The sequence below is a fragment of the Puntigrus tetrazona genome, chromosome 23, assembly GCF_018831695.1.
Source record: "Puntigrus tetrazona isolate hp1 chromosome 23, ASM1883169v1, whole genome shotgun sequence".
NCBI classification, from domain to species: Eukaryota; Metazoa; Chordata; class Actinopteri; order Cypriniformes; family Cyprinidae; genus Puntigrus; species Puntigrus tetrazona.
In genome coordinates, this window is record NC_056721.1 from 2327448 (window position 1) to 2353414 (window position 25967).

Genomic DNA, 25967 nt, shown 5'->3' on the forward strand with positions numbered 1-25967 from the left:
CATTAGTTAACTACAGTTAACATTATTCAGCATGAATTAATAACTAAAAACAATTCTAAAGGATTTAGTATTAGTTTATTTTTCAACATTTGCAAGCTATTAAATTCAAAGGTAAGTCATATAATATCAGTAAATATTATATTAAATATTAACAGACAGTGGGAATATGTTTATGGAAGCCCCCTTCTGGCACTAAATAAAAATAAAAAGATTATTGCATATTTTTTTCTTTAATTTACAAATTATAAAGTCAGAACTGCAACATATATACTTGCAATTTTGAGAAAAAAGAGAAATTGCGTCATATAAACTCAGAATTTTGTGATATGTTATATCTTTTTTTGAATTCTGAGATATAAAGTCACAATTGTTTGGAAAAAAACGACCTGCTTGGAAATGTGACTTTTCACAATTCTGACTTCATAACTTCAAACTGTGAGTTAATATCTCACAATTCTGAGATATAAGTCAGAATTAGATATAATATCACAAATAAATGCTTCCTTACATATTGGAGGTTTTATTTTGGACCTGCAACCAAAAATGTTTTAAAGCAAAATGCTGTCAGTCATAGCTGCTTAGGCAAAAAACCTTTTACAAAACCTTAAAAGTAGAGAACTGTACTTCAGTACTGACAGAAATTACGAACACACCAGCAAACCTTTGTGGACTACAATCAGTTTCTGACCCAATAAGAGCCGCTTTCATGACAGAACGTCATTACCAGTTTCTTATAAGAAGCCGACACACAATGTTACGAGCTCTGATACGTGTCCAAATACCAACAAAACCTCCTCAAGAATAAAGAGATTCACTGGTACGGAAAAGAAGGAAGATTAACATCTCAAGTGATGACAAGGCTGGCACAGCCGCTCTACGCGCTCATTGGTTTAAAGACATTGTTCATAGTCCAGGTTTTTATAACCCGGCGTTCAGTCTGCTCTGCTGGTGATTAGATGCGGTGACGTACTGGACTCGATTCCACCGTTTATGGACTAGAACAGGCACAGACTCTGCGTATTTGTTTCATTTGAGAAGAACATGATTTGAAGAAAGCCTTCTTTTGAAAAGAAGATAAAACATTTAAGCTCTTTCCCTACCCGATCTTTTATCGTTCCCCTTTAAATCTCTCCGTTGTCCAAAACACCAGGAAACAGAGGGCTGACATCCTTTTCTTCTAAAGCAAAAAGTGGCTCATAAAAGAATAATGGGACAATTTCGTCTCTGAGGGCAGCAAAGCGGCTTCGGACACAAAGAGCGTGCTTTAAGTGTGCTTTTTTTTTTAAAAGGGCCGTGAAGATTTGTCTGAAGTTTGTCGTCTCGGGGAGCCCGGGCGTGTGGCGTTACAGTGGGACTCTTGAATCGCTGTGGCGCTGTGACTGCAATCGTGTGCCTTTTCTGCTCTTCTCCCGTCCAGGTGAGAGGACGTTTAAGTGTGACCAGTGTGACGCCACCTTCAAGCGCAAGGACACTCTGAACGTGCACATCCAGGTCGTTCACGACGGCCACAAGAAGTACAAGTGTGACCTGTGCGAGAAGGCCTTCGTGACGCCGTCTGTGCTCAAGAGCCACAAGAAGGTGAGCTCAGAATCGCGCGCTAAATCTCACTGACCCGTACGCAATCTCATTATGAAACTTTGTAATGATATTTCTACATATGCCCGGACTTATCGTATGTTTTTGGCCAACTTCAGCAATGCAGTGCAATTATTACCAGAATATTAGCCATTTATTAGTGCTACTTAAGCATATATTAATGTCTTATTCTATATCTCTAATCCTACTCAATACCGAAACTTAAAAACTACCTTACTAACTATCATAGTTATCAGTTAACAAGTGTTACCTATTCTAAAGTGTTATCCTAGTTTTATTTCTCTTTTAATCTTTTTTCACATTCTACTTTAGTTTTGATCTAAAATATGATTAAGCTCTATTCTAATATAAGCTTGAAAAACTCTATTGGTTTCTCAGTCGAAGTTTGCAGCGCGTCAATGTTTCCAATCTGTTTCCTCACACACGGTGAAACTGAATTCCATAATCATCTTATATCCCGCGCATTGTATAACCAGCAGTCCCCTCCAATCGTAACGGAGCACGGCTTGATTTATTGCCCCAACCAGACAGAAGATGATTGTGCTCGCAAACCTTCAACTTCATATTCAGTTTCATCTCAGATTCATACTTCAGTTAAAGCACTTAATACGAACAGCAGCACGGTGACACCGAACTCTATAGTTTTAAAGCAGTGTATGTGATTACAGTTGAGATAGCATGGGCTGGATTTGACATCGCGTCATCCAATTTCAGACAGGACTGAAACGTGACCTGCTGCTGGCACAAGAGTAAAGAAGCTTTATCATATTCAGTTACTTTTTGACAGTATGAAGAGAATAGAGGCCCAGCTGCATGTCAGATACACTATTACTGATAACGGTAGTTATTGTGATCGTGAAATCACGATAGATCCTTATTGCGCAGCAAATGTCCTTTATTGTGCACAGCGAACGTTATCCAAAGTGTCGGGTTTCGACTCAGAAAGTGTTTTTTGGGTGGAATTGAGACTTCTACAGAGTTCTACATTCGCTTTGTTAATTATTTAGTGAATGGGTGCCAAACAGCTGATTAAAGTCTTCACGGTAATCCATTTCGTGAGGTCCTTAAGGTCTTAACTGAGGACACACGGGTGGGAAAATAGCATAGCTAAACACGTTTCGTTTATATCACAGTACAGCGCTTTTCAAAAGAATAGTGAACCAAAAATGTCACTTCGTCTGTTCATTGACTGTCATGTTAAGGATTCTATTGCAAAATGCCACAGTTGACCAATCAGAGTGAAGTATTACAGGAAGCTATACGATAATTCATACTGTAAGATAATAATACAGTCATAAAAAGGGCTGTTGCTGTTTTTTACGTAATGTTAAGTGCCGTGTCCGGCCTGACGGCGCACAGACGCATCTGGTGGACATGTGTGAGCGTCACGGGTTGCGCAACGTCGCGCCGTTTTAACGGATCGGACAGAAAGAGCACTGGTGTTTTAAACGGCTCTTCACGTGAGTGATGTACTGTAGAGGGAGAGGAGAGGAAGTGATGGAGGTGAGGAAGTGGAGATGGGAGGGGAGAGATAAGAGGCGGGAAAGGAAGTGAGAGGGAAAAGGGGGGGGAAGAGGAAAAAGATAAAGAGATGGAGAAAATAGCAGGAGGAATAGTGCCTCCAGCGCTCTGAGATAAGCCCTGTTTACAAGCAGCTTCGTGGGAATATGGCCCAAAAATGATATGATGCATATGTTTTCCTTAAACTTTAACAATGGCGCTCATGTCATCATCTGCATGAGAATATACATACAAGCGATGGAGGAATAGTGCGGACAAATATGAAACGATCTCACCGTTTTACGTAAGTCATACCGGTTTAGAATGACCTTTATTGTGGTTTTAACCTAGCTTGAAACTACTATCCTTAATAAAATCAAAGGTTTTTCACGTTTATAAGTCCCAAAATAAAAAAAACACCACAAATGTGACTTATGTAGTCCTTTACTTTCAGTTCTCTAAAGAAAACAATGCAAAATGTAAGCATGTTATAGAGGAAGAATCCCTCTATAGCACATTTTGCATTGTTTTATTCCTCGTGAGTAAACCGATAAATAATTGCTGCGATCGATCGAGTCAATGATTTGAACCGAGTCAACAAATGTCGATAACACTTTATTTTCTTCTACTAACTTTGTAACTACGTGTCAACTAGCAGTCATCGGAGTATTAGTAGACTGTTTAATATCTACTAACACTTTATTTTGATGAGTCCTACAGACTACATACTGACTATCAGAAACTTTACAAAGATATGTCAACTTATTTTACTAACTACTACTAATGGGAATTAGTCGAGTTACAGAGTTACTTAGCATTACTCCACTTCAGACAATCTATTAGAACAAATTTTAACCAGTAAGTTAGTTCAAATCAGTTCAAATCTCTGTTGTTATCTTAAATCAGTTAAGTCAAATTTTAACTTGTTCAAATCACTTTAGGTCAGATCATTTCAAATCAGTTCACCTCAAACGAGCTCAGATCAGCCCGTTTCAAATCACTGCATAAATCACTTTAGTTCACATTTATTCAGTTCAGATCGTGCCAGATTGGTTCAGTTCGTTCAAAAAACATCAGTTCAGAACGGATCATTTTGGATTTGTTCAGATGAACTTATTTCTGGTCACTATACAGGCCAGATCTCGTAAGCTCAAACTTAATTCATAACTACCTGTTCATAACTGAAATAAAACAGTTATTGCAGGGTTATGACCAAGAAAAACTATTTATGCTACTGTCCCCAGATCTGTTCATCAGTTCACTAGTTGCACAATTTGTATGAATGGCATACACCTAACCTGCCCCTCACTGGGGTCTCTCGTATGAAGCTCCTATGAATTTTTAAGCTCGTACGAATTGGTCACGAGATACCGTGGTCTGTTCACATTAGCTTAGTCAAGTCAACTCAATTGAAACTACCAGTGTCGGCGTCCCAGATGCTGATTTCTCGTCAGCGATGAATCATGCACAGGTTAGATGATCGTTCTCAAATGTTAACGTTCTGTTGCTTCTCTCTTTTAGACCCATACAGGAGAGAAGGAGAAGATCTGTCCGTACTGCGGCCAGAAGTTCGCCAGCAACGGCACACTGAGAGTGCACATCCGCAGCCACACGGGTCAGTACCTCTGTTTGCTAACTTCCTTCTTCTGATCTGAACTTGATCTGATCTAACTTCAGAGGTTGGCTGAAACGCAGGGAACTAAACAATACGTTAGATGCTTATTTCATGGCATGGCAACAGATAGCAATACATTTGGAAAATATACTGTATGCCACCCACAACAGCAGATGCATTGCATTTGGCATGTCTCTCCGTCTCCGTCTTTCTCTTTTTGAACATCTCAGCGTGGACATGGTGACAGGGAGCATGTTCATTAAAGAGCCTTTATAGTGGAGAGCTCAACATTCCAGCGTGCTGCCATAACAACAGACTACCACACACACACACACACACACACACACACACACATACATAAGGACTTGTTTTCTAACCCCTACCCCACACATCCATACACACAGTTCAAGAAGACCAACACATGCCCAGTGGAGTAAAAACACTATGTGTGTGCAGGAATGCAGTAGACATGGTGAGAGTGAGTGATGCGCCTGAAAGAAAGAAACACTCTTTGTAGGCATCCAGCATCGTGACCCCTGACCTCTGCTGCCTGTAAATCTGACTGCCCGTTCTTTTAACGGCACTAGTATTATTTCCTTCTTTTTTTTTTTTTTTTTTTTTTAAAGAGACACATGCTGAAAAACAAGTATTTTTTGTCTACCTGGTCCCTATGAAGAGCAGGATTTTTCATAAATAAAGAGGGAAGGATTAATCGTTTCAAAAGAGCACGTCACAGTACAGACTTCGGTGCATTCTCTACAGCATTTTTATGTATGAAACATTTTGGGGAGAATCGGGTGTTGTTCACTATGTACTCGAACAGAAACTGCTAAAGTCTGGGGGTTTTTCTTTAGAAAGCTCTAGGCGTTTTACGCTTCCATGTACAATTTTGTCTACAAGTTGTCACGTTACAGCCATTTATTGCAACATCGTTACGAGTGCTTTTTAGTGAAAAACAAATGATCTCAAATTCGTCATTTCGTGGTTGTTTTCGTGCACGCATGACACGCTTCCCGTCTGTGCTTTGCTTCACTACGTCTATCATCTACTATTTAGCAGCTTTGAAAGTGCTAAAAAATAACAGTCAATTCAATAAAAAGAAGATTAACATTGTGCTATATATTAGACGCAATATTGTATTGATTTTGCAAAATGGTGTAAACGAAAATGCTACGTATAAAACCAAAGAAGAACTGTTGTGCATCTCCTAACAAAACCCAGTAGCTGACCAGCAGTTTATGTGACCATGGACCACGAAACCTGTCATAAGTATCAGTTGTCATCATCAATTTACCCACATCATCTGAATAAATAAGATTTCCATTGATGTATGGTTTGTCAGGATAGGACAATATTTGGCTAAGAATGAGAGTTGTCCTTGAGTTTTGATATTTGCAGTAGGAAATGTACAAAATTTGTTTTTTTTGTGGAACACGATCTTTACTTAACGCCCTAATGATTTTTGGCATAAAAAAACAATATTTTTGACCCATACAGTGTATTTTTGGCTATTTCTACAGCGACTTAAGACTGGTTTTGTGCTCCAGGATCACGTATGTACCTTCTGTGTACTTTGTCCACCTCTTTTGGTAAGCAAGGTCGATTTTTGCGTAGTTTATGACTTTAAAGTGAAAACCCCTGAAGAAATCTTCTATAGAATTTCCAGCAAAACAGATTTCTGTCGCGGCTGTGTCTTCGTCTGTCCTTCCCCCGGCTCACCTCTGCACGACGGGGTTAAAACCTTTGCTGACAGCCTCTCCGCTGGTTCAAAGGGTTAATCTCGAGATCGTTTGTTTGGTTTACCTGCTTGATTAGAAGCTCTATCCAGAGTCTTCTGCCAAAGTCAAACTCAACCCAGCACTTCCTATAAATGAAATCATACCTAATTAAACCATCTAAACCCAATCATAAAACCCAACCATCTGTTTCTCAGATCCGCACTTAAGCTCAACTAAACACAGAACGCTCGTTCCACCCGCACATTAACATCCGAAACGCTTCGCTTTTAACTCTTTTTCATTTCTACGGTGACAGAGGCACCGCTGAATGTGCCGTATGTGTGATCAAGGCTGTTTATTTGTTAATGCCGGGGTTTGGACGTGACGGGGCGCAGAACAGCTCACGCCACGTCTGGCTGCTGGAGAATAATGCAAATCCACCTTTACCGAACTCGGCGTGTCGATGATGTCATCCTCGGGCGCCACATGGGCTTCTGCTTGTTAGCGGCGCGGTACACAAAAACTAACTTTAAAAACACACAGCATCACCTCATTTTCACAAGCGTGCCTTTTAACTCAATGAATGATTGTATTCTTTTCAGCTACGATAAAAGACAGCCATGTGACTCATAACCTGTATTCAAAGTCTTCTGAAGACTTTTCTGAAAACACTGCTAGCCTGCAACTATTATTATTGTGCTAATTTAATTCCCCCAGACATGAAAATCCACTTAATTCCATTTATTTTTCCTATGTACACTGGTTTGGTAAGCCAATATGGTAATGGCAGAGCGATCTGTCTCAAAAAGCCACCATCGGTGCCATCGGTGTAAAAACTAGACCGACAGATGCTCAACGCCGACCCGACATTATGCAACGTTCGGCTTGATGTGTCACTGCAGTAAGATCGCCAAATACAGTACAGGACATGAGAGCGCATAGAGACCGGGCTGTTTTAAGACGGAATGGGCGTTTCTAAAAACACTGTCCAAACAGATCCAAGGACTCCGGCGTGAATGGATGTTCTGTTTGCTTGTATGCATTAGTCTTGTTTTGCACGCTCCGCTGGGTTAGTGTGGTGCCATTGGCAGGAGGAATGCAGGAGGACCTAAAGGAAACACTTATGGAATGTGAAGGGCTGAATGACATCATGTGAGGTGTCAAGGCCTGGAAGAAGCTAGAGTTGCCCTGGTTTTACATCTCATTTACGCGAAACTGAAAAGAGCCATTGTACGGCCGCGATTTGTAAGGTGTGTGTGTGTGTGTGTGTGTGGAAAAGCCTATGCATTTGCCCTCAGGACAGATCAAGCCGCATTAGTCTAGTGCCCTCATCAGTGAAAGTAGTTCAGTTCAGCCGTGAGGTCAGTGCACATGCTATTGATGGTTGTAGGTGAAAGTGACACAAAACATTAGCCATGATCTGAACACCCTCTCTAACATTAACTAGAACCGTTTTCACAAAACTACATCCTGTCTCTCCCACGTCCTGTCTGGTTTTGTTTCCACCTAATTTCTACCTTTGTTGCTTATGTTGTTTTACTAAACGAAGCGTGCCAGTTAGGGATGGGTTTGGATGTTGATTTTCTAAAACTGTCTTTGTAAAGAATTATTTAATCCAGATTCACTATTGAAGTAATATTCAAATTTGATAGAGAAATATAAATTGTTGTTAAACCAATTTAAAGCTACAGTAGAGAAGATGCAATGCAATATAGAATAATGTTAATTTATTAGAATTTGTATTATTTGTATTATAGTAATTATAATTAATTTTGAATTTTTTTCCCATTTTAATTTACTTGAGTATTTTTTTCCATCTAAATATCAACTTGGACTGTATGTTAAGAGAAACTCTTGAGAGAAACTAGAATAAACCAGCTCAGAGATGGCCTTTTTATTCCTCGAACGTTATGCCACATGGCAGCGCTACATAAAAATTTTTTTATATAATTTTTCAGAATGTCAGAACAATAATAGAAGTTACCAGGCCAAATTACATCATTAACAGATATCTGTCTCGACTGTTACAGGTGTTTAAAATGGAACTACAGTTGTGCTCATAAGTTTACACACCCCTGACAGAATTTGCAAAATGTTAATAATTGAAACAAAATAATTAAATCCATGTTGTTATTTTTTTTTGTCCCAAAATCACAGTGCAGATGTTAGTCCCGTCTCGATTGGTACATGAAAATCAGGTCAGGTCAGGTGACAAGAATCGAAACTCAAATGTAGTTTAGAAAACTATTTAGTCCTGTCCAAATTGGCTTTTGATATAAAAAGCAGTAATAATAAAAAAGATCATTTGACCAATATATTACTAATCTAACATTATAATTGGTCCAAATAAGTATCTCTTAAGCATTTCTGTTTTACCATAGCTTTGTTTCATGTGCTACTCTATTAGAGACCAGGGAGGCGCTACACCAATATAGTCAGATTGCAATCCATTTAAAACAGCAGGATTGTGGGTTTCCACATTCCACCCATGGGCCGCTCGCTGACCGCTTGATGACAATAATCACAATAGCTTTATTAAAATCCAGTCTGACTCAGTTATAATAGGCTGGCTTTACATAATTTCCGCTGGTCGGGATGCACCGCGCACAGGTTTAATCAAACCACTGGAAAACAAAGTCGTGTTTACAGGATGCTGGTCTTAAAATATGCGCTTTTTCTCAGGAAAAACTGATCCAGGGATTTGTCAGAGATTGCGAGGTTCATGGCGTGAAATCTCTGAAAGGTATTTCTTTAAGTCATACGTCGTATTCCACATTGTCAGACAAATGTCAGTAAAGTAGTCGGAGCTTACTACTTCTGGACAGATGGAACTTCTGACCGCAGAGCTTAAAGACAATTTCCCATCATTTCTGCAATGTTGTGTGGAAAGCCATCTGCAGACGTTGCTATAAACTGCGCTCTGAATAATACTTAAAAAACAAAACAAATTGGGATGTTTCCTGTACAACAACTTGTTTCTTAGCTACCATAGCATCCATTAGTCACGAATATGCTCATTAAGCGCTTCAAAGCGACACTAACGAAAGTAACGTTACTGCCAACGAACTGATTGAATTTTGTAATAATTGCCGCTATGCAATAGTCATGCTTTAAAGCGATTCATATAGCCATTCCTTAAAATGCTAACAGGTGCAAAAATTTGCTGCAGTAAATGCTTTCCATTTGAATTGTTGGCGCTTTGGGAAATACGGGAAATCATTTAGCTATGTTGCTGACAACAGAATTGGCAGCCATTGTTGGATAACGACAGTTATGGAAACTGGACCCCTGGTCAGTCAGATGATCTCTTCCTGTTAAAATGGGACGTTCCTGGCCAGAACAAGCAGTCAGCGGAACTCTAAAAGGTTTCGACTTGATTTAGGACAGGGTTTCACTTGATTTCCATCCGATAAATGTTTTCACGCAACAATTAAACCTTGAGGAGACAAAGCGGTGCTATCTCAGGGTTTGGAGTGACATGTTTATGGTGCTCAGATGTGGAAGGCTAGCAGTATGAAATGTTACAGCACAGCTGTAGGAAGCTCTGCACATGTATCTTGTAATGCTAAAGGAAGTGGAGGCACGCGTGTATGCGTGTGTAGTGATGGGTAATTCTTTGGGATGTTCTCGCTGCAGGAGCCTGTGTCCTCACAGTAGTTTAACAGCGCACACTTAGACAATCACACACACACACACACACACGCACGCGTGCGCGCATACACACTGTCCGTCCACATCTGGAAAGCGAAACCCATCCAGTCCTGTAAGACTATGTATGCGTGTGATATAAACATCTCTACTGAACTGCCTACTGCTCGATCCAAACAACAGAAGAAGAGCAGCTTTTTCCACTTGAATGAATTCAGATTCAAGATGTGTTTGGGAAATATTTTTCCTCCGTTACTGTATCTGCCACTGTTGATTGATTTGACGGCAGCGCTGGGAGTAGGGCTATTCAAAACTACGCTCTTTCAGCACCGATTATTTGGAGAGTTGTTTGAATTAGGTAGGGGCTTCCAGAGTTTTTCATGCTAGGAAAAAATAACGGTCAATCCGAACCCACCAAAAACGTAAAGTTAATTATAAGAAGAAAGAGAACACACATATGAACACACACACACATATATACTATGTTTAGAACAGAATCGAAGCCAATGTACCTCTATATATAACCTTCATTTATGGTAGATTATAACAATTTTAAAAGTAGTTTTAATGCATTATTTCATTTAATGCACCTTATAATGCACCACACAATAATAATTGTAACCACACTTTTTTAGAACGTTGTTACACTTTACATTTTAAATTTGGTTATATTTATTTACAAGATATAATGTCATAAATTCTAGAATGTAACACACATTATCATTTAATAACTCTTTATGCTATGCTTTTATTAGTGGCAGAGCAGTATAAGCAGTATAATGACTTTACTGAAGTGCTGTAATAATACATTGATGTAGAAATTGTACACAAGTCGTGTGTTGAATCAGTAGGTAAAGAATCGTCAAACGGTTTAACTTATTACGCTGGTTCAGGATATTGTCCAAAACGGACGCATAAGAAGTTTTGGGAGCACAGCTGGACATAACAGAATGGAAAGATACTCCTGTAAAAACGAATGAGATGCGGAAACGTGGCTAAATTCCATGCTACGACCAATGAACTCATTTGATTTGTAATATTAAGTGGTTTAATTGCCATAGCAATGGAGTTTTTAAGTTATTAAAACTGCAACTGCTTTCAAAATGATTTGCAACTCCTTTAAAAGAGTTTTAAGATGCGCATGTAACAATTGCAGTCGTACCTGTTGAGGCTTGTTTACAAAAGCCGATGCAATTAACGTTTTCATTTGATGCATCTGTTCAGATGTTTTTAATGTTACATAGATTTTTTTTTGCTTGCCAACCAAAAGATTGGATCATGTGTCACTGTACTTAGTACTTACATCATAGTTTAATTTTTAATAAGCGCCACCTGCTTTCAGAGGGTGAATATTCATTTTTCATTTAGCCTGTCTGCTGTTTTCCCCCCACATTGGTCAGAACGGACCAATGTGGGATGTTAATGTTAAACGAACAGGCTTCGGACTGCGCAAAAACCTTTGCCGGTTATGCAAACACTTCGTTCACGTCGTTTAATTCAGATTTTGTGGGCCATCCTGCCACGTCTCAGTGCGTGCTGGACTGCATGCGTGTGCATGGACTGAACGCAGCTCATACGTGGTAACGTTTAAGCCTGTGTGGCGGCCACAGCATTAGTTGTGGAGGTCTGTCAGTAATCACCAGGTCAAGTGTGAAGTGATTGGGTGTGTCTGTGACTGATCAAAGTCAATCACTTATCGGTCAACGCCGATCAATATTGTATTACAGCACGGTTCCAGTCTGCCGGTACATACCCGGCGGCGTTCAGGCCTGCATTTCCAGTCCGTGTGTGTATGAATGTGTTAACCTGCTTTGAATGTTGCAGTGAGAAAGAGGAAGCCAGGATCGAGTGTGTGATGGACAGGCCTAATGTCTTTCATACTCAGGGCCCTGAGCTACAAAGATCTCCCCGTAACACCAGCACAATGCTCGGCATGTGACAGGGACAACCATCTGTTCACCAGACACACACACACACACACACACACACTCTCACACGAGGGGGGTGCCAAACGGATCGATTAGCAGACGGGGGTGTCTGGGGCCACAGGGGAACGCCGGGGATCTGGAAAGAGAGCAGAGACACTCGGGTCACACAAAGACGGTGTCGCATTACAGCACATGCTAAATCAGTTAGCGGCCTTTCCGCACATGCACACACACACACACACCAGAGACTCGGATAGCGATCCTTTCGATAAATCAAAATAGCAAGTAGACTATCACAGTTTCGGAAGAAGATGCATCAATAGCACTAAAGACTGTTAAGGCATTTAAAAAAACCCAGATGTACAGTATATTGTGATATTATGTTCTTTACATATGTACATATGGCCCAGATGCTTTTTTGCCATGTTTAAAAAGAAAAAAGTGTGCATTGTACTTAAAGAGCATATGCTAATTTGCATCCCTAGGAAAAATGAAAACACCTTTTTAACTTTTTAAAATAAAAAAGTATATACGGTATAATATACCTTTTATATTGAAATAAATACGTTGGTTCTAAGTCGGTTATCAACCAAAATCCGATTTTTAGAATTTGTATATGTAAAACATGAAAGGGCGTAACAGATTATCATTTATGGCTATAATTTTAATATCAGTGATGCACTTAATTACATTCAATCAAATAACAATTCTCCCTAGATAAAAATAAATAAAAAACAGTGAATAAATAAATAAAATACTGTAATTCATTTAAAATATATTTAAGTATACTACAAATCCATTAACATATTTGCTGACATATAACTTAAAATTACGATTACCCTTTATTTGAAGCATTTTTACTTTTTGCACAATGAGCATTTATTAACACTAAACCACTATTGTCACTATTTAGAAGGATTATGTAATTTCTGTATAATATCAGTCTTTAAATCAACATATGTAAAGTGTTTCTGAAGTATACTTGCAATAGTTTTACAATAGCACAATCAAATATACTTCATTATATCTTTAATTGGACTTCAGCACTGCTTCTGCACAATTAAAATGCAATTAGTTACTAGTTAACAGTTTAGTAGTACGAGTGCGATTTGCATGGTGTTTCAAGCGCATAACGCGGATGTATTTGTAATTAGCTCAAAGTAAACGTATTTCAACTACATTTTAAAGATTTATTTATTCTTTTCACTAGAGACAATGCACACTTGTAGGGACACGAGTCACATTTTTGCATTCAAAAACAACTACAGGCTCTTTAAAAACTCCTTAAGAACCAGTGCTCAGTGTCGACCAACATCCAAAGGGAAGGAGTCCTTTTAACTCCTATTATGAGCCAGTATTGCACCAGACCGTAGAAGAGGAGGCAGAACTTCAGCCAGGAACGGTCCTCCTCAGTACCATCTGCTCATGAGAGCACAGGCTCTTTTTGTCCCGAGCTAATCCTTGTTTTACAGACCTGACAGATGCTCAAATCCCTTCACCCAGGGTCCAGACTCAACACTATCTCGCTGGATTCCCCTCTTCTAATGTCTTCTACAGAGACTAAGACGAGCTCTAACCCAATACCCTACTTGTTACATAAATGACGGATCTCCTCCTGACTCACCCGAGAACATCTGTGAAGTACATTGACTTGTTTGTCAACACCCTGACCTGTAAACCTACACCGGCATTCCTCATGAAAGTTTCAAACGGGCATCAATCCATGCAAGACACTTCAGCTTTGGCTGCGACCGACGCAGTGGTGATAAATAGCTTTGCTGGGTGAGGACGTTTCCTGACAGCAGAAATACACATCCAGATACAAACCAAAACCAAAAGAGACAACCACGTGATCTTGAGAGACAGATGGGAGATGGTTTTGAGATGCAGCTGTGAAGACCAGTTTCAAGATTCGTCCTTAAAACCATTTATAGAAATGCTTTGTAGGATGTGGACGGCGACTTTTTTCCATGACTTTATATGGGTTTTGCACCGTGCATCGCTTCCAGGTTTTTGGAAGCGCGAGGGAAGCTTGTCACCATCAAATCAGCACCACAACGGCTCATTTGAAACGTCTCGGCAGACTCGTTTGGAGAACGCTCTCATGTTTAATGAACATCTTACATGCGCATTCCCCCTGAAGCTGAGCTAATTAACCTTATTATTGAAAGGGCAGCAAAAAGTTTTCCTCACCAATCTCTCCGTTTATCTAATTAATCTACGCACGACTTTTTGAATCCAGCATTTATTCCCTCTAGAGATTGCATTAACAAGAAGGCGAATTAGAAACGGGATTGTTGCACAATCAGGACACACAGGAACACAGCAATTGGCATCTCTCTGAAGACAGTGTCTTATTAAGTTATGTTTTGCCATTTGACGTTTCTCTGTGGGACTGCCCCAATTGCCAGGCGCATTACTTATTCCGAAGGGAGCCATTCTCCATCCAGAAAACCCTTATTTCATTAGCCCAGAAAGGGCCGTAATGAGAATAGAGCTTTGTTTCACGTGCTTGGGTTTCTCTCAGCTTCCTGCTGGTGACGGCTGGATCTCACGGTTCTGTGAGCCTGATATTTTACGTCTTTTCCGAAACTCTCTAAATAATTCCTATACGACGTGCCAGAGCAACAGAAGCCGTGCCAGTGAGTTGACTTTTATCTCTCGCCGTTCCAGTTATACGGGGCTCTGTTTTTTTTTTAATGCGGGAAATTATTTTTGCTGACATCATGCGGAACTTGATTTGTACGCAGCATAGTCTTGATTTTAGAAATAAATCAGTCGGACCGCAATTTGAAAGGGGCGCTATAAGGGACACAAAGTATCTGCAAAAACCGCATGGTCTTTATATAGTTGCATACATTATATACAGCTAGATTGGCATACAGTATACTAATATTAGGACAAATATTTTGCTGCTGAATGTAACTTTATTACTGTATACTGTTCTTTTAAATAGTGTATTCTGTTAATGTGGGCACCGAAGTTATTAAAGCGTCATTTACATGTGCTGCAGACACCAGTGTGAAACAGGCCATAATCTATGGAGAGATGTCCCATTTTCATTTATTGCAAATTCAACAAGATTATTTAAAGTATGAGTCTGTCTGATCACACTTATATCGTAGTGTCCGTGTTATAATTACACTCAAGAAATGACACAAAATCGGTGCCTTTTTTGCGGGGGAAATATAAAATAAGATATCAGTATAAGCATGTGTAGATGCTTTAAATGGGATAAACTGTTTAGAGAGTACAGCGTTTCATCGGAATATGGCATTCTTATAAATAAGGCGTGCTTGCCTTATTTTAATAAAACCGGAAAAAAAAATTCTAAACTTTTCCTTTTCCTAAAATAAAGACGATATACATTTAAATTCTCTCCTGAAACCTGGCAATAATGTTATCATCTTGTCAAGAAATTTTGATCTTTCATGATTCACTATCATTTATTTTTTGTATAATAAACACTGTTGATTTGAATTTTATATATATATATATATATATATATATATATATATATATATATATATATATATATATATATATATATATATATATTTTACTATTTTACTTTTTTGCCTTATTTTACCTAAAATAAGTTGCCATTTCAATATATTTTATATTTTATAATGTTTCTTTAAAAGCTTTTTTTTTCACTTGATGCTTTAACAGATTTAATTTTAGGTAACTACCGTAATTTATAGTATATTGACCTTGCAATGCAATTTTTATATTACGTTAATTAGTATTGTTTTTCGGACTAAACGAAGTCAGAAGTACTGAATTGGGCCTCCAGTGCACTGCTGGATTGTAGCGCTGCGATCATAACCGCTCTGCTATCGGCAGCCAGGATCAGCTTTATCTAAAGCAGTCCCACGTGTTTGTCCACTCTCTGATTGACAGCTTGTCACTCCTCTTTTGTGGCGATACTGAGCGCGCTCAGATAGCATCTCTCCCACTCAGCCCAGCGACGCTTTGATCCGCGAAAGGGGCGGGACTTAGTCGACTCCACCCACCGCAGGTCTCCGCGGTTCAAGATGGTGGAGATAGAGACACAAAAACCCGTGTGTTTGGTTTTACGTTTCTAGAGGGGAAGACATCTAAAGACACACAAAGTATTGATTTGGACATCCTGTTTTATATTTAAGGTTCCTTGTGGACACGTTATTCCAGACTTCATGCAGGCGAAGATCAGAAAGCGTATATCTTAAATATATATTCCCATTCGTAAAGATTAAAGGCTGCTCTGTTTGAATAAATACATATCTGAACGAAATATCAATATGCAGCTGCATCCATGTATCCAGTCAAGCTGTACTTGATCTTGGGCTAAAAAAGGCATTTGTGATCAAAAACGCGGAACAAATTTTTACAAAAGATATCCAGCCTGAAGGTGCGGCGTTTAAACTCTTGAAGTAAGTCATCAAATCCGTCTTATTTTGCCGGTTCTGTGCATGACACAGTCACTTTCTGCATTCAATCCTGCAACATATTGGAGCCTTTAACATCATGCAGATTCCTGTGTTCTGTGCCAGGCTCTCCGTTCCAAAGCCGAATTATGCTTGGCATCAAAACATTCTTGATCCAAAGAGTCAGAAGATCCCAGTTTTTCCAAGCTTTGATTCCAGTGGTGCAGAACCTTAAGAGTGATGATGAAGCCATAACGCGCCTTGATCACCAATTAGAGCGTTCATTTTCCAATGAAAGCGTCCTGGCACTGCTGCTCGGATGGGGATCGGTGGCGTTCTTTCAAAACCAACTGACTTGAACAATGACGTAACTGACTACGATACTAAAAAAAAAAAAACATGCCACATCACAGTCTATGTTTACCGTTTTCGCTCCTAGTTTTGAGCGTGGAGCTAAAAAATGAATGAAGTGTCATCGTTGGATCTGCCGTCGGAAGGTTGGATCTTATGCACGCATGTCAGCCGACTCTCTTTATATCAGCCCCACCTCGTTCCTTTTATTGCTTTTAATGGCGTTATGTCACCAGCGTCATGCAAGCACCGAAGGGCTGTAAAAGTCTAATTACCTGAAATTGAAAATGAAAAATTCATGCTCACTGCTTTTTGGAAATCTGACCTCAGATTGATGCTCTTACAGCACATTGCCGTGGTCCGGCGCTATATGTATCATGAGGTAAAAGATTAACTCTATAAAGCCTACTGTATCGTCTCGTCTACATTTCTAAGTTAAAAACATTAACAAAAAACTATTTACTACATATCTTCTGTGATCTGATTGACTTTTTTTAGTAAGTGAAAGCCATTTTTGTGTAAAAAATGTAAATGCCATCCTTCATTCGTCTTATGATCTTTATAGTGACTTTTTTTATGAAGTCATAAGAATGGATTATTATATTGTTAGTAATATTATAAGACTGTCACTTACTGGATCAAAATCTTTTTTTTAATGTTGTATTTAATATGATAATCTGCATTTATTCATCTCTTAATCGTCTTTGTATTGCTTGGCATCATGTACCCCTACAGAGGTTGGCTCATATAACTGATCATGCAAATATTATAGACATATTATTAAGAAATATAGAGTGACAACTCATAATTATGCATGTTAGTAGTCTGATATAATTTATAAGGAACACATTCATTTACATTACATAATATCAATTTTCTCCATATAAATGTCTTATTTTTCATCAAATAGTACATTTTTGTTTACTTTGTGCCTCTGGATAAAACTGAGTCGTTTTTTTTTCCCGCTCTTTGAGAACGAGCTCAATATTCTCACTACATCATAATATATAAGCCTCATGTGTGAAATATTATACAAAACATGAAACATTTGCTCTTTTCCTTTCTCTTTCTCTCTGTTGTATTAATAAACGGTTTCATTTGGAGGGAATGCCTGTCGGCGAGTTGTCTTACAGTCTGATGTTTGCTGTGTTTGTCTTCAGGTGAACGGCCGTATCAGTGCCCATACTGTGACAAGGCCTTCAGCAAGAACGACGGCCTTAAAATGCACATACGCACACACACGAGGGTAAGACCGCATACACACATGCACACGTTCATTTACAAGGCTCCTTAAAATAACAGCGTGAACGTAGCCTTAAACAACCGAAAAAAGCTACGTGCTAGCGATGCTCTATATGCTAGTTTTCTCTATATCTCATAAAAGCTAGGTAATTGTGACTTTTTTTCTAGTTCGTATCGCACACATTCCGACTTCTTTTCTCAGATTTGTGAGATACGAACTTTGAAGTCATAAAGTCCAATTCTGAGGGAATTTTATTGATTTGTTTTTACAATTGCGAGGTTATATATCTCCATGATATCACCCTGCCTGTAAACAACGTCTTTCACCTTCTTCATCCCTATAGTGGTGTGTTTTTTGGTGTCAGTACAGCGGATGTTTTTAACCTCCATAGCAGCGGGTCATTAGGAAAGTCTCCTCACCACAGAACAAAACACAAGCATTACATTTTCTTCAACATCTGCCTAAAAAGGCTACTTCCTAACACCATGTTAAGTGTGTGTGTGTGTGTGTGTGTGTGTGTGTGTGTGTGTGTGTGTGTGTGTGCGTGCCCAGACGTGTCCATGCGCGTGACATAAAAGCAGTTACAGAGACATGATTAGGACCACATTACACCACTGGTTTAACAGTTTAAACATTAAGTTTACCTCAGGTTCACCGGAGAGGACTGTCCCTGATATTACTGTAAAGTCAAATACGGATGAGGGGGTGATAGTAGACACTTCTTTCTGATATTTCTCCCCCTTTATATATCATAACACTCAATGTAAATTAGCCCAGCACCGATGGAAAATCTCTTGAGGAAGATCTATCTTCAGATGCTTTTAACGGAATCTGCTCAACAGCAAGAAATGTAACATGTTTTTGGAAAGCCGTTCTCTGATGATGGATGACATGGCCGTTTGTCGTGACGTCATTTCCTGAAATAACCGTATCACTTCTCCCATCTTTTCCCCAGTCGTTCAGTATAGCAGTGTCTCTAGTATTTATAACACAGCCCGAGCGGCAACATCAGCGCTAATCCAGGAAAACCTAAGAAAGCAGAACAGATGCAGCACATCATTAGAACTCTTTGCCAAATTTGGAGCGTGATCCTGCAGTTGCGCTGCATAACATACGAGCTGTGGACTGACACACAACAGAAACTCGGCTATTAAGACATCATGTGAAAACAGAGCATCGGTGATGCAGTAATGAGAACAAGCAGTGACAGAACTGTGCTAATCCTCTTACGTGACAGAGATTTCTTTCTGCTTGGGCCTCACTAAAGAGTCGCCAAATTTATAACGCTGTGTTTCAGCACGGCATCCTCCAGTTTATTCAAATACTGCTTGGAAGGTTATTCAGAAGCTATACGCGCTGGAGCAGTGATGCACCATGGGTACTCGGTAGTTATCACGGTCTCTTCTGGCCAAACATGCCTTTATGTGTAGAAGAGGTTCATTATACACTCTTAAAAAATATATATATATTTTTTTTTTTTGTAGTACATTCAGTTTTTTCGCTGTAAAGAACCTTTAGTGGAATGGCAAGGCTCCGTGGAGGTTAAAGGTTCTTTATGGAACCATACATGCCAATAAAAAAACGTGATTTTATAGCGTATTTCGCGTCAGATTCCCTTTGTTTTCCAGCAGTCTTGTTACGGAAGTATTTTTTCGTACTTTTTTCCCCATAGGGATTTTTAAAATGTCTGCGTTAAAGTCAAAAACCAGTTAGCTGCGAGCTACAAATCGCAAAGTGTTGATTTGAAACACAACAAGTGGAGAAAAAAAGTAGGCCTTTCTTTAAAGGTTTACAAGGTATTATTAAAAATCAGTTCCCATTGAATACAAATGCCATTGTAGAACTGATTGTCGCTCTCTATTGGCCTGATGCTACTATTTCCAGCACTGCTTTTCAACAGCAGTTTGGCACTAATACTGAATCGACAGAGCCACGTATTAAATTAGGGGCCAAGCACCAAAGGTTCGACACACCGCTTGTAATTGTTAGTTTTCTTATTATTCTACTCTTTCCTTCACAAAAATCAAACCAGATCATCTTCAGATCAGTTATGGAATTCAGGTTGATTAGTCAAACCGCTTTCGAATAACTCGTGAAAGAATTTGACGAAAAGCATGACAAAGTGAACTTGACAGTATATCTTTGCAACGCTTTAAGGTATTCAGACCAAGCTAGTAGTAGCCACCTAGTAGTTAGGAGGTATGAAAAATGGCTATTTTTGGTTTTGTTTTCTGAATGGATTGGCCAAAAATCACAAGATAATACTGACTCGAAAAATACCCAGTTGTCCCATGTTGGCCATCTTGAAAGTTGATGTAAAATGCTACATTCGCAGAACACATTAGCATAGCGTTACAGAACTTGGTATGTGACAATTGCCTGCCATACCATGAAAGCACTCAAAAACATTGAAAAGTGCCATCTTGTGGGCAAAATCATAATAAAATTTCCAAACATGCAAAAAGCTGCTGAATAGTTTCGCCTCTTGTCATGTAACTGCTCTTGATAGATCCTTTGGATCATGCTGAAAATACTAATAACAATTTTGCCACAGTCAGACAAATTTCTACTAAATAATCGTCCACCAATTTGATTTGTGTTAAAACGGTTTTTCAAACTCAACAAATTATGCTCAAGTCATCTTCTGACCAAAATGTTATGGATTTCATGTCAATAGATAAAATGATTGATCCATGAGATGTATTAATCTGTCCTTGGTGTAAAAAAAGTAGTTATATTAAAGGAATACTTCACTTTTTTTGGAAATAGGCTCATTCTTCAACTCCCCCAGAGTTAATAAGTTGAGCTTTTGTTATAGCAGCAAAGTTCCTTGATTATTACGCCGGTATAATAAGTCATTAGAAGTAGTTCCTAATCATCTCGCAACTTTTCAGTTTCCGCCGTTCTTAGTACAAAATACATCTACAGAAGAGTCAAGTTTTAAATAGAAAAAATATTGAGGGTCTTTGGTCATTTTTGAACACGATGCTACCGGTCTAATCGGAATCAACCATCTATGCTAAGCTATGCTAAAAGTGCTATCGCCAGACCCGGAGATCGGCTGAATGGATTCACAAACGACAAAACTCAACTTATTAACTCTGGGGGAGTTGGGGAATGAGGCTATTTCCAAAAAAGTGGAGGGTTTCTTTAAACAAGAACGTGCTTACTATAAGTTTAGGGTTAATTACTTGTAATTGTGCCTAATTTGTTATATTAAAATAAAGTGTTACCACGAAAAAATCTATAGCACAAAAACAGCATAGTGGGATTGTTCCCAGGCAGCAAAGGGTACATGCTTTCCAAAACACGATTGGATGAAGGTACATTGGTTAACTGACAAAGCTGCAAGCCATTATGGTCCATCCACTATTGTCCATCTGCGCTAATGTATATCATAGAGCGTGACTCCTGACCTTCACATATTTTTGCGGGGGTCGTGTTGCTGGCGCTCCCAGCTGACGGTTTTACTGCTGATGTGATTCAGCGATAGAGCCTAACAGCTACACGCTGGATGTATTACGCTCTACAAACGCCAGAACTCTCATCTTACACTAAATCTTTTTGTCTTTCTTTGTCAAACACACGTGTCCATGCTGGCCCAGGCCCATATTGATTACGTCGGTCTGACAAAAACACACACACACACACACGCACACTTGATCCGCAGCACCTTGCATATCCTGTGTGGTGTGACCACACCTTGCCCTGCTCCATTTCCCAGGATCCTCTCTTCCTGTGTCCACCCATTCCCGTGACAGCTGGGTGTTGGAAGAGTGAGCAGACTATCAACGTGTGCATGTTCATACACACACACATTATCTCTAATACACACATCTGCCGTCACACAGCTTAGTGCATAAAAAAACAACTATTTATATTACTTACATAATATATGCACTTCATTTAAAAGTGTGTGTGCATGTGTTTGTAAGTAAGCATTTCCTTTATGTTGTACTTTTTCATGCATCAAAACTGTGTGTGTGTGTGTGAGAGAGAGTGAGTGTGAGTGTATTATTACGTCCAGGTGTGTTTTATTCAGTAAATATGTTTGTGTTTGCGGTGTGACAGGACTGCTGTGTGTTTTTAGTCCGTTATATAAGTAAATGTATGAGTGTGTCCATGTGAAATGAGTTCCAGGTGTGTAACACATGAAAGGCACTTCATTTGTTTATCCCAGGCCATCTTTGGTGTGTGTGTAATGGGGATCTCTAGTTTCTGTAAACATACAGATGTATGTTCATGCCTGGGGGATTATTCTGTCTCTCTCTGAATGTATCGGCTCTTCATTAGTCTCTTCAAAAACGCAATAACTGTAGTCTATCCCTCCAACAGCGCTCACCGTTACACACTCCACGCCTTCGGATCCTAATGAGGAAAGTCTTATGTCAGGGGTGTTTAAGTCCTGCTCCTGAAAGGCCGTCTTCCTGTAGATAACTAAGCAATTGATGGTAACAGTTGACATCCATAGTATTTATTTTTCCCCCATACTATGGAATCCAATGACTGCCAGCACTTGTTTGATTACCAGCATTTTTGGGTGCGCTATCCCTTTAAGGTGGGCATCCTTCCCAAATATCGCTCTTATTTTTGCGCCAAGCCAAATTTGTTTATTTATATAGCGCTTTAAGTATACAGATTTTGTTAAAGCAGATTTGCAGTGTCAAACTGGTTTTTGGTACAGTAAATAAAGTCTGCGTTAAATCAAAATTGACTATATTTATTTTGTTAGCTGACATTGGTATTTTCAATTTTAATCCACTAAAAAAATCAATCAATAAATACAATTTGTTTCTAATCTTTAATATCTCCCAAGAGCAACATATAAAGCATGAAAAGTAACGGTCCTAATACTGAGCCATGAGGTACTCCATGCTTGTTATCAATATGATACCTTGTAATTTAAAGTTATAAATGAATGACAGCTGGATAAGCGTGATTCGAACTATCTCAGTGCACTTCCACTAATGCCAACATAATTTTGCAGTCTACCCAAGAGAATGTTGTTGTCAATAGTGTAAAACGCAGCGCTAATAGTTCATTTGTAACCGATGATACGGTATCTAACTGGAAATCCAAAGAAGGAACATAGCTGAGAGGTTACTGACCTTTCTAGTATTGTGTGTTAACCGTCACTCTCTTTTACAGGAAAAGCCATATAAATGCAGCGAGTGCAACAAGGCCTTCAGTCAGAAGCGCGGCCTGGATGAGCACATGCGCACACACACCGGAGAGAAGCCCTTCCAGTGCGACGTAAGTTACACGCGCAGACCGCATTGCATAATGCAGCATTCTAACACACAAACACAGGCTCTTTTTATGTCTGATTCTGGCTGACTATCACACAACCGCTCTCGACGCACCGCAGCCACATCCCAATGGAAGAGCAGAGAAAGAGGTGGCTTGTGGGTAGCGTGTGACGTTCAGCAGGGTTTAGTCTAAGACCGCTGGAAGAGCTAAAGCCGGTCTTGAGTTTAACCCCGCGGCCCACGCCGAGTCCACATAATCAGCACCATGACGCGCATCTGACCACGAACCGAAACGCCCTCTCGGCACATTGTGTGTGTGTGTGTGTGTGTGTGTGAGGGTGTTACTGTGGTGTCAAAGCCGCAGTGGAAGGACGTCCTGCCAGGCGGACACAAGGACGAAACCGCCCTGCGCAAACTGACCCATCTCTGACCCTTAAGACACACGCAATCAGCTTCAAACCACAGCAGTTGTGAACTCCTCTCTATCTTCTCACTGTCCCTGAAAAGACGTTTGTGTCCATTGGTTTTTTTGGAGACACACACACACACACACACAGTCCAGCCAGTCAGTGCTTACATTAGTGATTCAATATTGCTTTCTTAAAGACATTTACATAAGTCACACAGGTTTACATAAGTCCTTCTTGTATGAATAATGCACCTGTCACTTTTTTCCTGTGCAATTACATTGAAAGACGACTGGAGCTTTAAGAATTTAGAAAACATCGTAAAAGTGGTTCAGATGAATCCGATTGCAAGTCTTCTGAAGTTGTGTGAAGGACAGACCAAAGTGAAGTTGTTCCTGGTCAACAAGTACATAAAAATTAGGCCTTATTGATCATTATGCCAAAATTTATTGGTAAATAAATGAACCCCCCCATATCTGACCTAGAATTTAATGCTTTCTAAATGCTCTTTCTTAGACAGTGTGTGAAGATAAAGATACACACTCACTGAACACACTCTGCAGGAGACTCCTGAGGAATCTAAACACACGCACTTACTTCACTAAGGAAAATGAGAAACATTCCTCGTGTATTTATTTGATTTCTATGGCAAGCTGCAAGCATGCCTTTCTAAGTTTTGACTGTTTTAAAGCACATAAGAGAATGAAATTGGCTGTTTCCTCAGGGTTTTTTTTTTTCTTCTCTCTGCATTTGACGTGACAAGTCTTTTAAGCCTGGAGTGATTTGGTCTGAAATCTGGCTCTCTGATGACGGTTGTTAGAATGGCTTCCATTGATGATGGCAAATTATCCCGGGACCTCTTTCATGCGCAGCATTTTTGAAGTGTCAGCGTGCCAGAAACCATCCATACTCTAAATTCATTTATTTTCGACTCGCTTTCCCTGAGTATTTGACTGCATTTGAAGTGGTTTGCGGGGTGGTCTTGCCTGTCTTTCACGGCTCCTGTTGAAGTTAAAGAACAGGAACTGTGTGTCAAAACGAGGATTTAACGTTCTGAAACGCTTTTGCCACATTTTTAGCGTAAAGAATTTTAATGGGCTCAGATCTTGTTATTCTGTTTTAGATTGTGAGTGATCTAGATTTGCTAAAATTCACTACGTAGAAACAAAGGACCGTTCGAACGTGTTAGAAATAAACCACGTTTGAATGCATTTAATGAAGGTTGTTGTCATTAAAATGCAAGCGCACCAGCATTTGTCGATGCTTTGGCCGTTTGCTTGTCATACACTGACTACGGAATGAATGTACATTTAGTCCACAAGACAAAAAAAGAAGCTAATAAGAATAAAACAACCCCATTCAAAAGTTTGTGCACCCTTGATAGAACATTTGGTAACATCTTACAATAAGGTACATTAGTGAACTTGAACTAGAACAAAACTTCTAAAGCATTTATCCATCTTAGTTATGTTCATTTTAGATTTTACTAATTAAAATGGCAAGTTGTGCCGTTAGTTAATGCGCTGTGAACTAACAATGAATAGCTGTGTTTTCATTAACTAACATTAAGATTAATAAATAGTGTAATAAATGCATTGTTCATTGTTTATTCATGTTAGTTAGTACATTAACTAATGTTAACAAGTGACACCTTATTGTAAATCTTCACCCATTTCAAAAGTTTTCACCCCCGGCTATTAATGCATTAACGTTTCCTTGTGGAGCGTCAGTGAATGTTTGAACCTATTTTTAATAGTTGTGTTTGAGTCCCTCAATTGTGCTCAGTGCGGAAAAGATGCATCTCAAAATCACAGGAAATTCAGTATGCGTGCCATGGATACATCAGAGTATAAATGGTTTAGCATCTCTATTCCTCTACTCCTCTCATGTGCCCACAGCCATTAATATCTGCACTTCATGTCACAGTGAGAGACTGAGACTAATAAGTCGTCCATCAAGGCATTAAATGCTTTTTCATGCTGTTTAAATAAAAAATTACATTCATTTTATGAAAAAAGTGACAGCTGCAATAGCTTTCACTGTCTCTTCATGGAGATAAAGAATATTGAGTGTTCTTGGAGAGATCAACATGATTTATCATGCAAAATGGATTTGTGTGCCATTGGTGATGCATATTTGATAGTGTGTCTGTGTGTGTGTGTGTGTGTGTGTGTGTGTGTGTGTGTGTGTGTGTGTGTGTGTGTGTGTGTGTGTGCGGTGGCACCAGGCCGCTACAGGATTTAACTCAATGCGATTTACTGCTCGGTTTGGCTTGACTTTGCTAACTGGCTGTTTCTGAGTGT

The 25967-nt window shown here is 39.3% G+C and overlaps 1 protein-coding gene across 2 annotated transcripts in view; it reads left to right on the plus strand.

Moving 5' to 3' along the window:
* The window catches only part of prdm5 (PR domain containing 5), a 44006-nt gene that overhangs the window by 14726 nt on the left and 3313 nt on the right, over positions 1-25967 (plus strand). Inside the window, exons 12-15 of one of the 2 annotated variants that reach the window (XM_043224903.1) lie at positions 1418-1578; positions 4618-4711; positions 17926-18011; positions 23157-23261. In XM_043224903.1, coding sequence (XP_043080838.1) covers positions 1418-1578; positions 4618-4711; positions 17926-18011; positions 23157-23261 — 446 coding nt within the window. The remainder of the gene's footprint in view (positions 1-1417; positions 1579-4617; positions 4712-17925; positions 18012-23156; positions 23262-25967) is intronic. The other variant, XR_006247843.1, reaches the window with a different exon arrangement.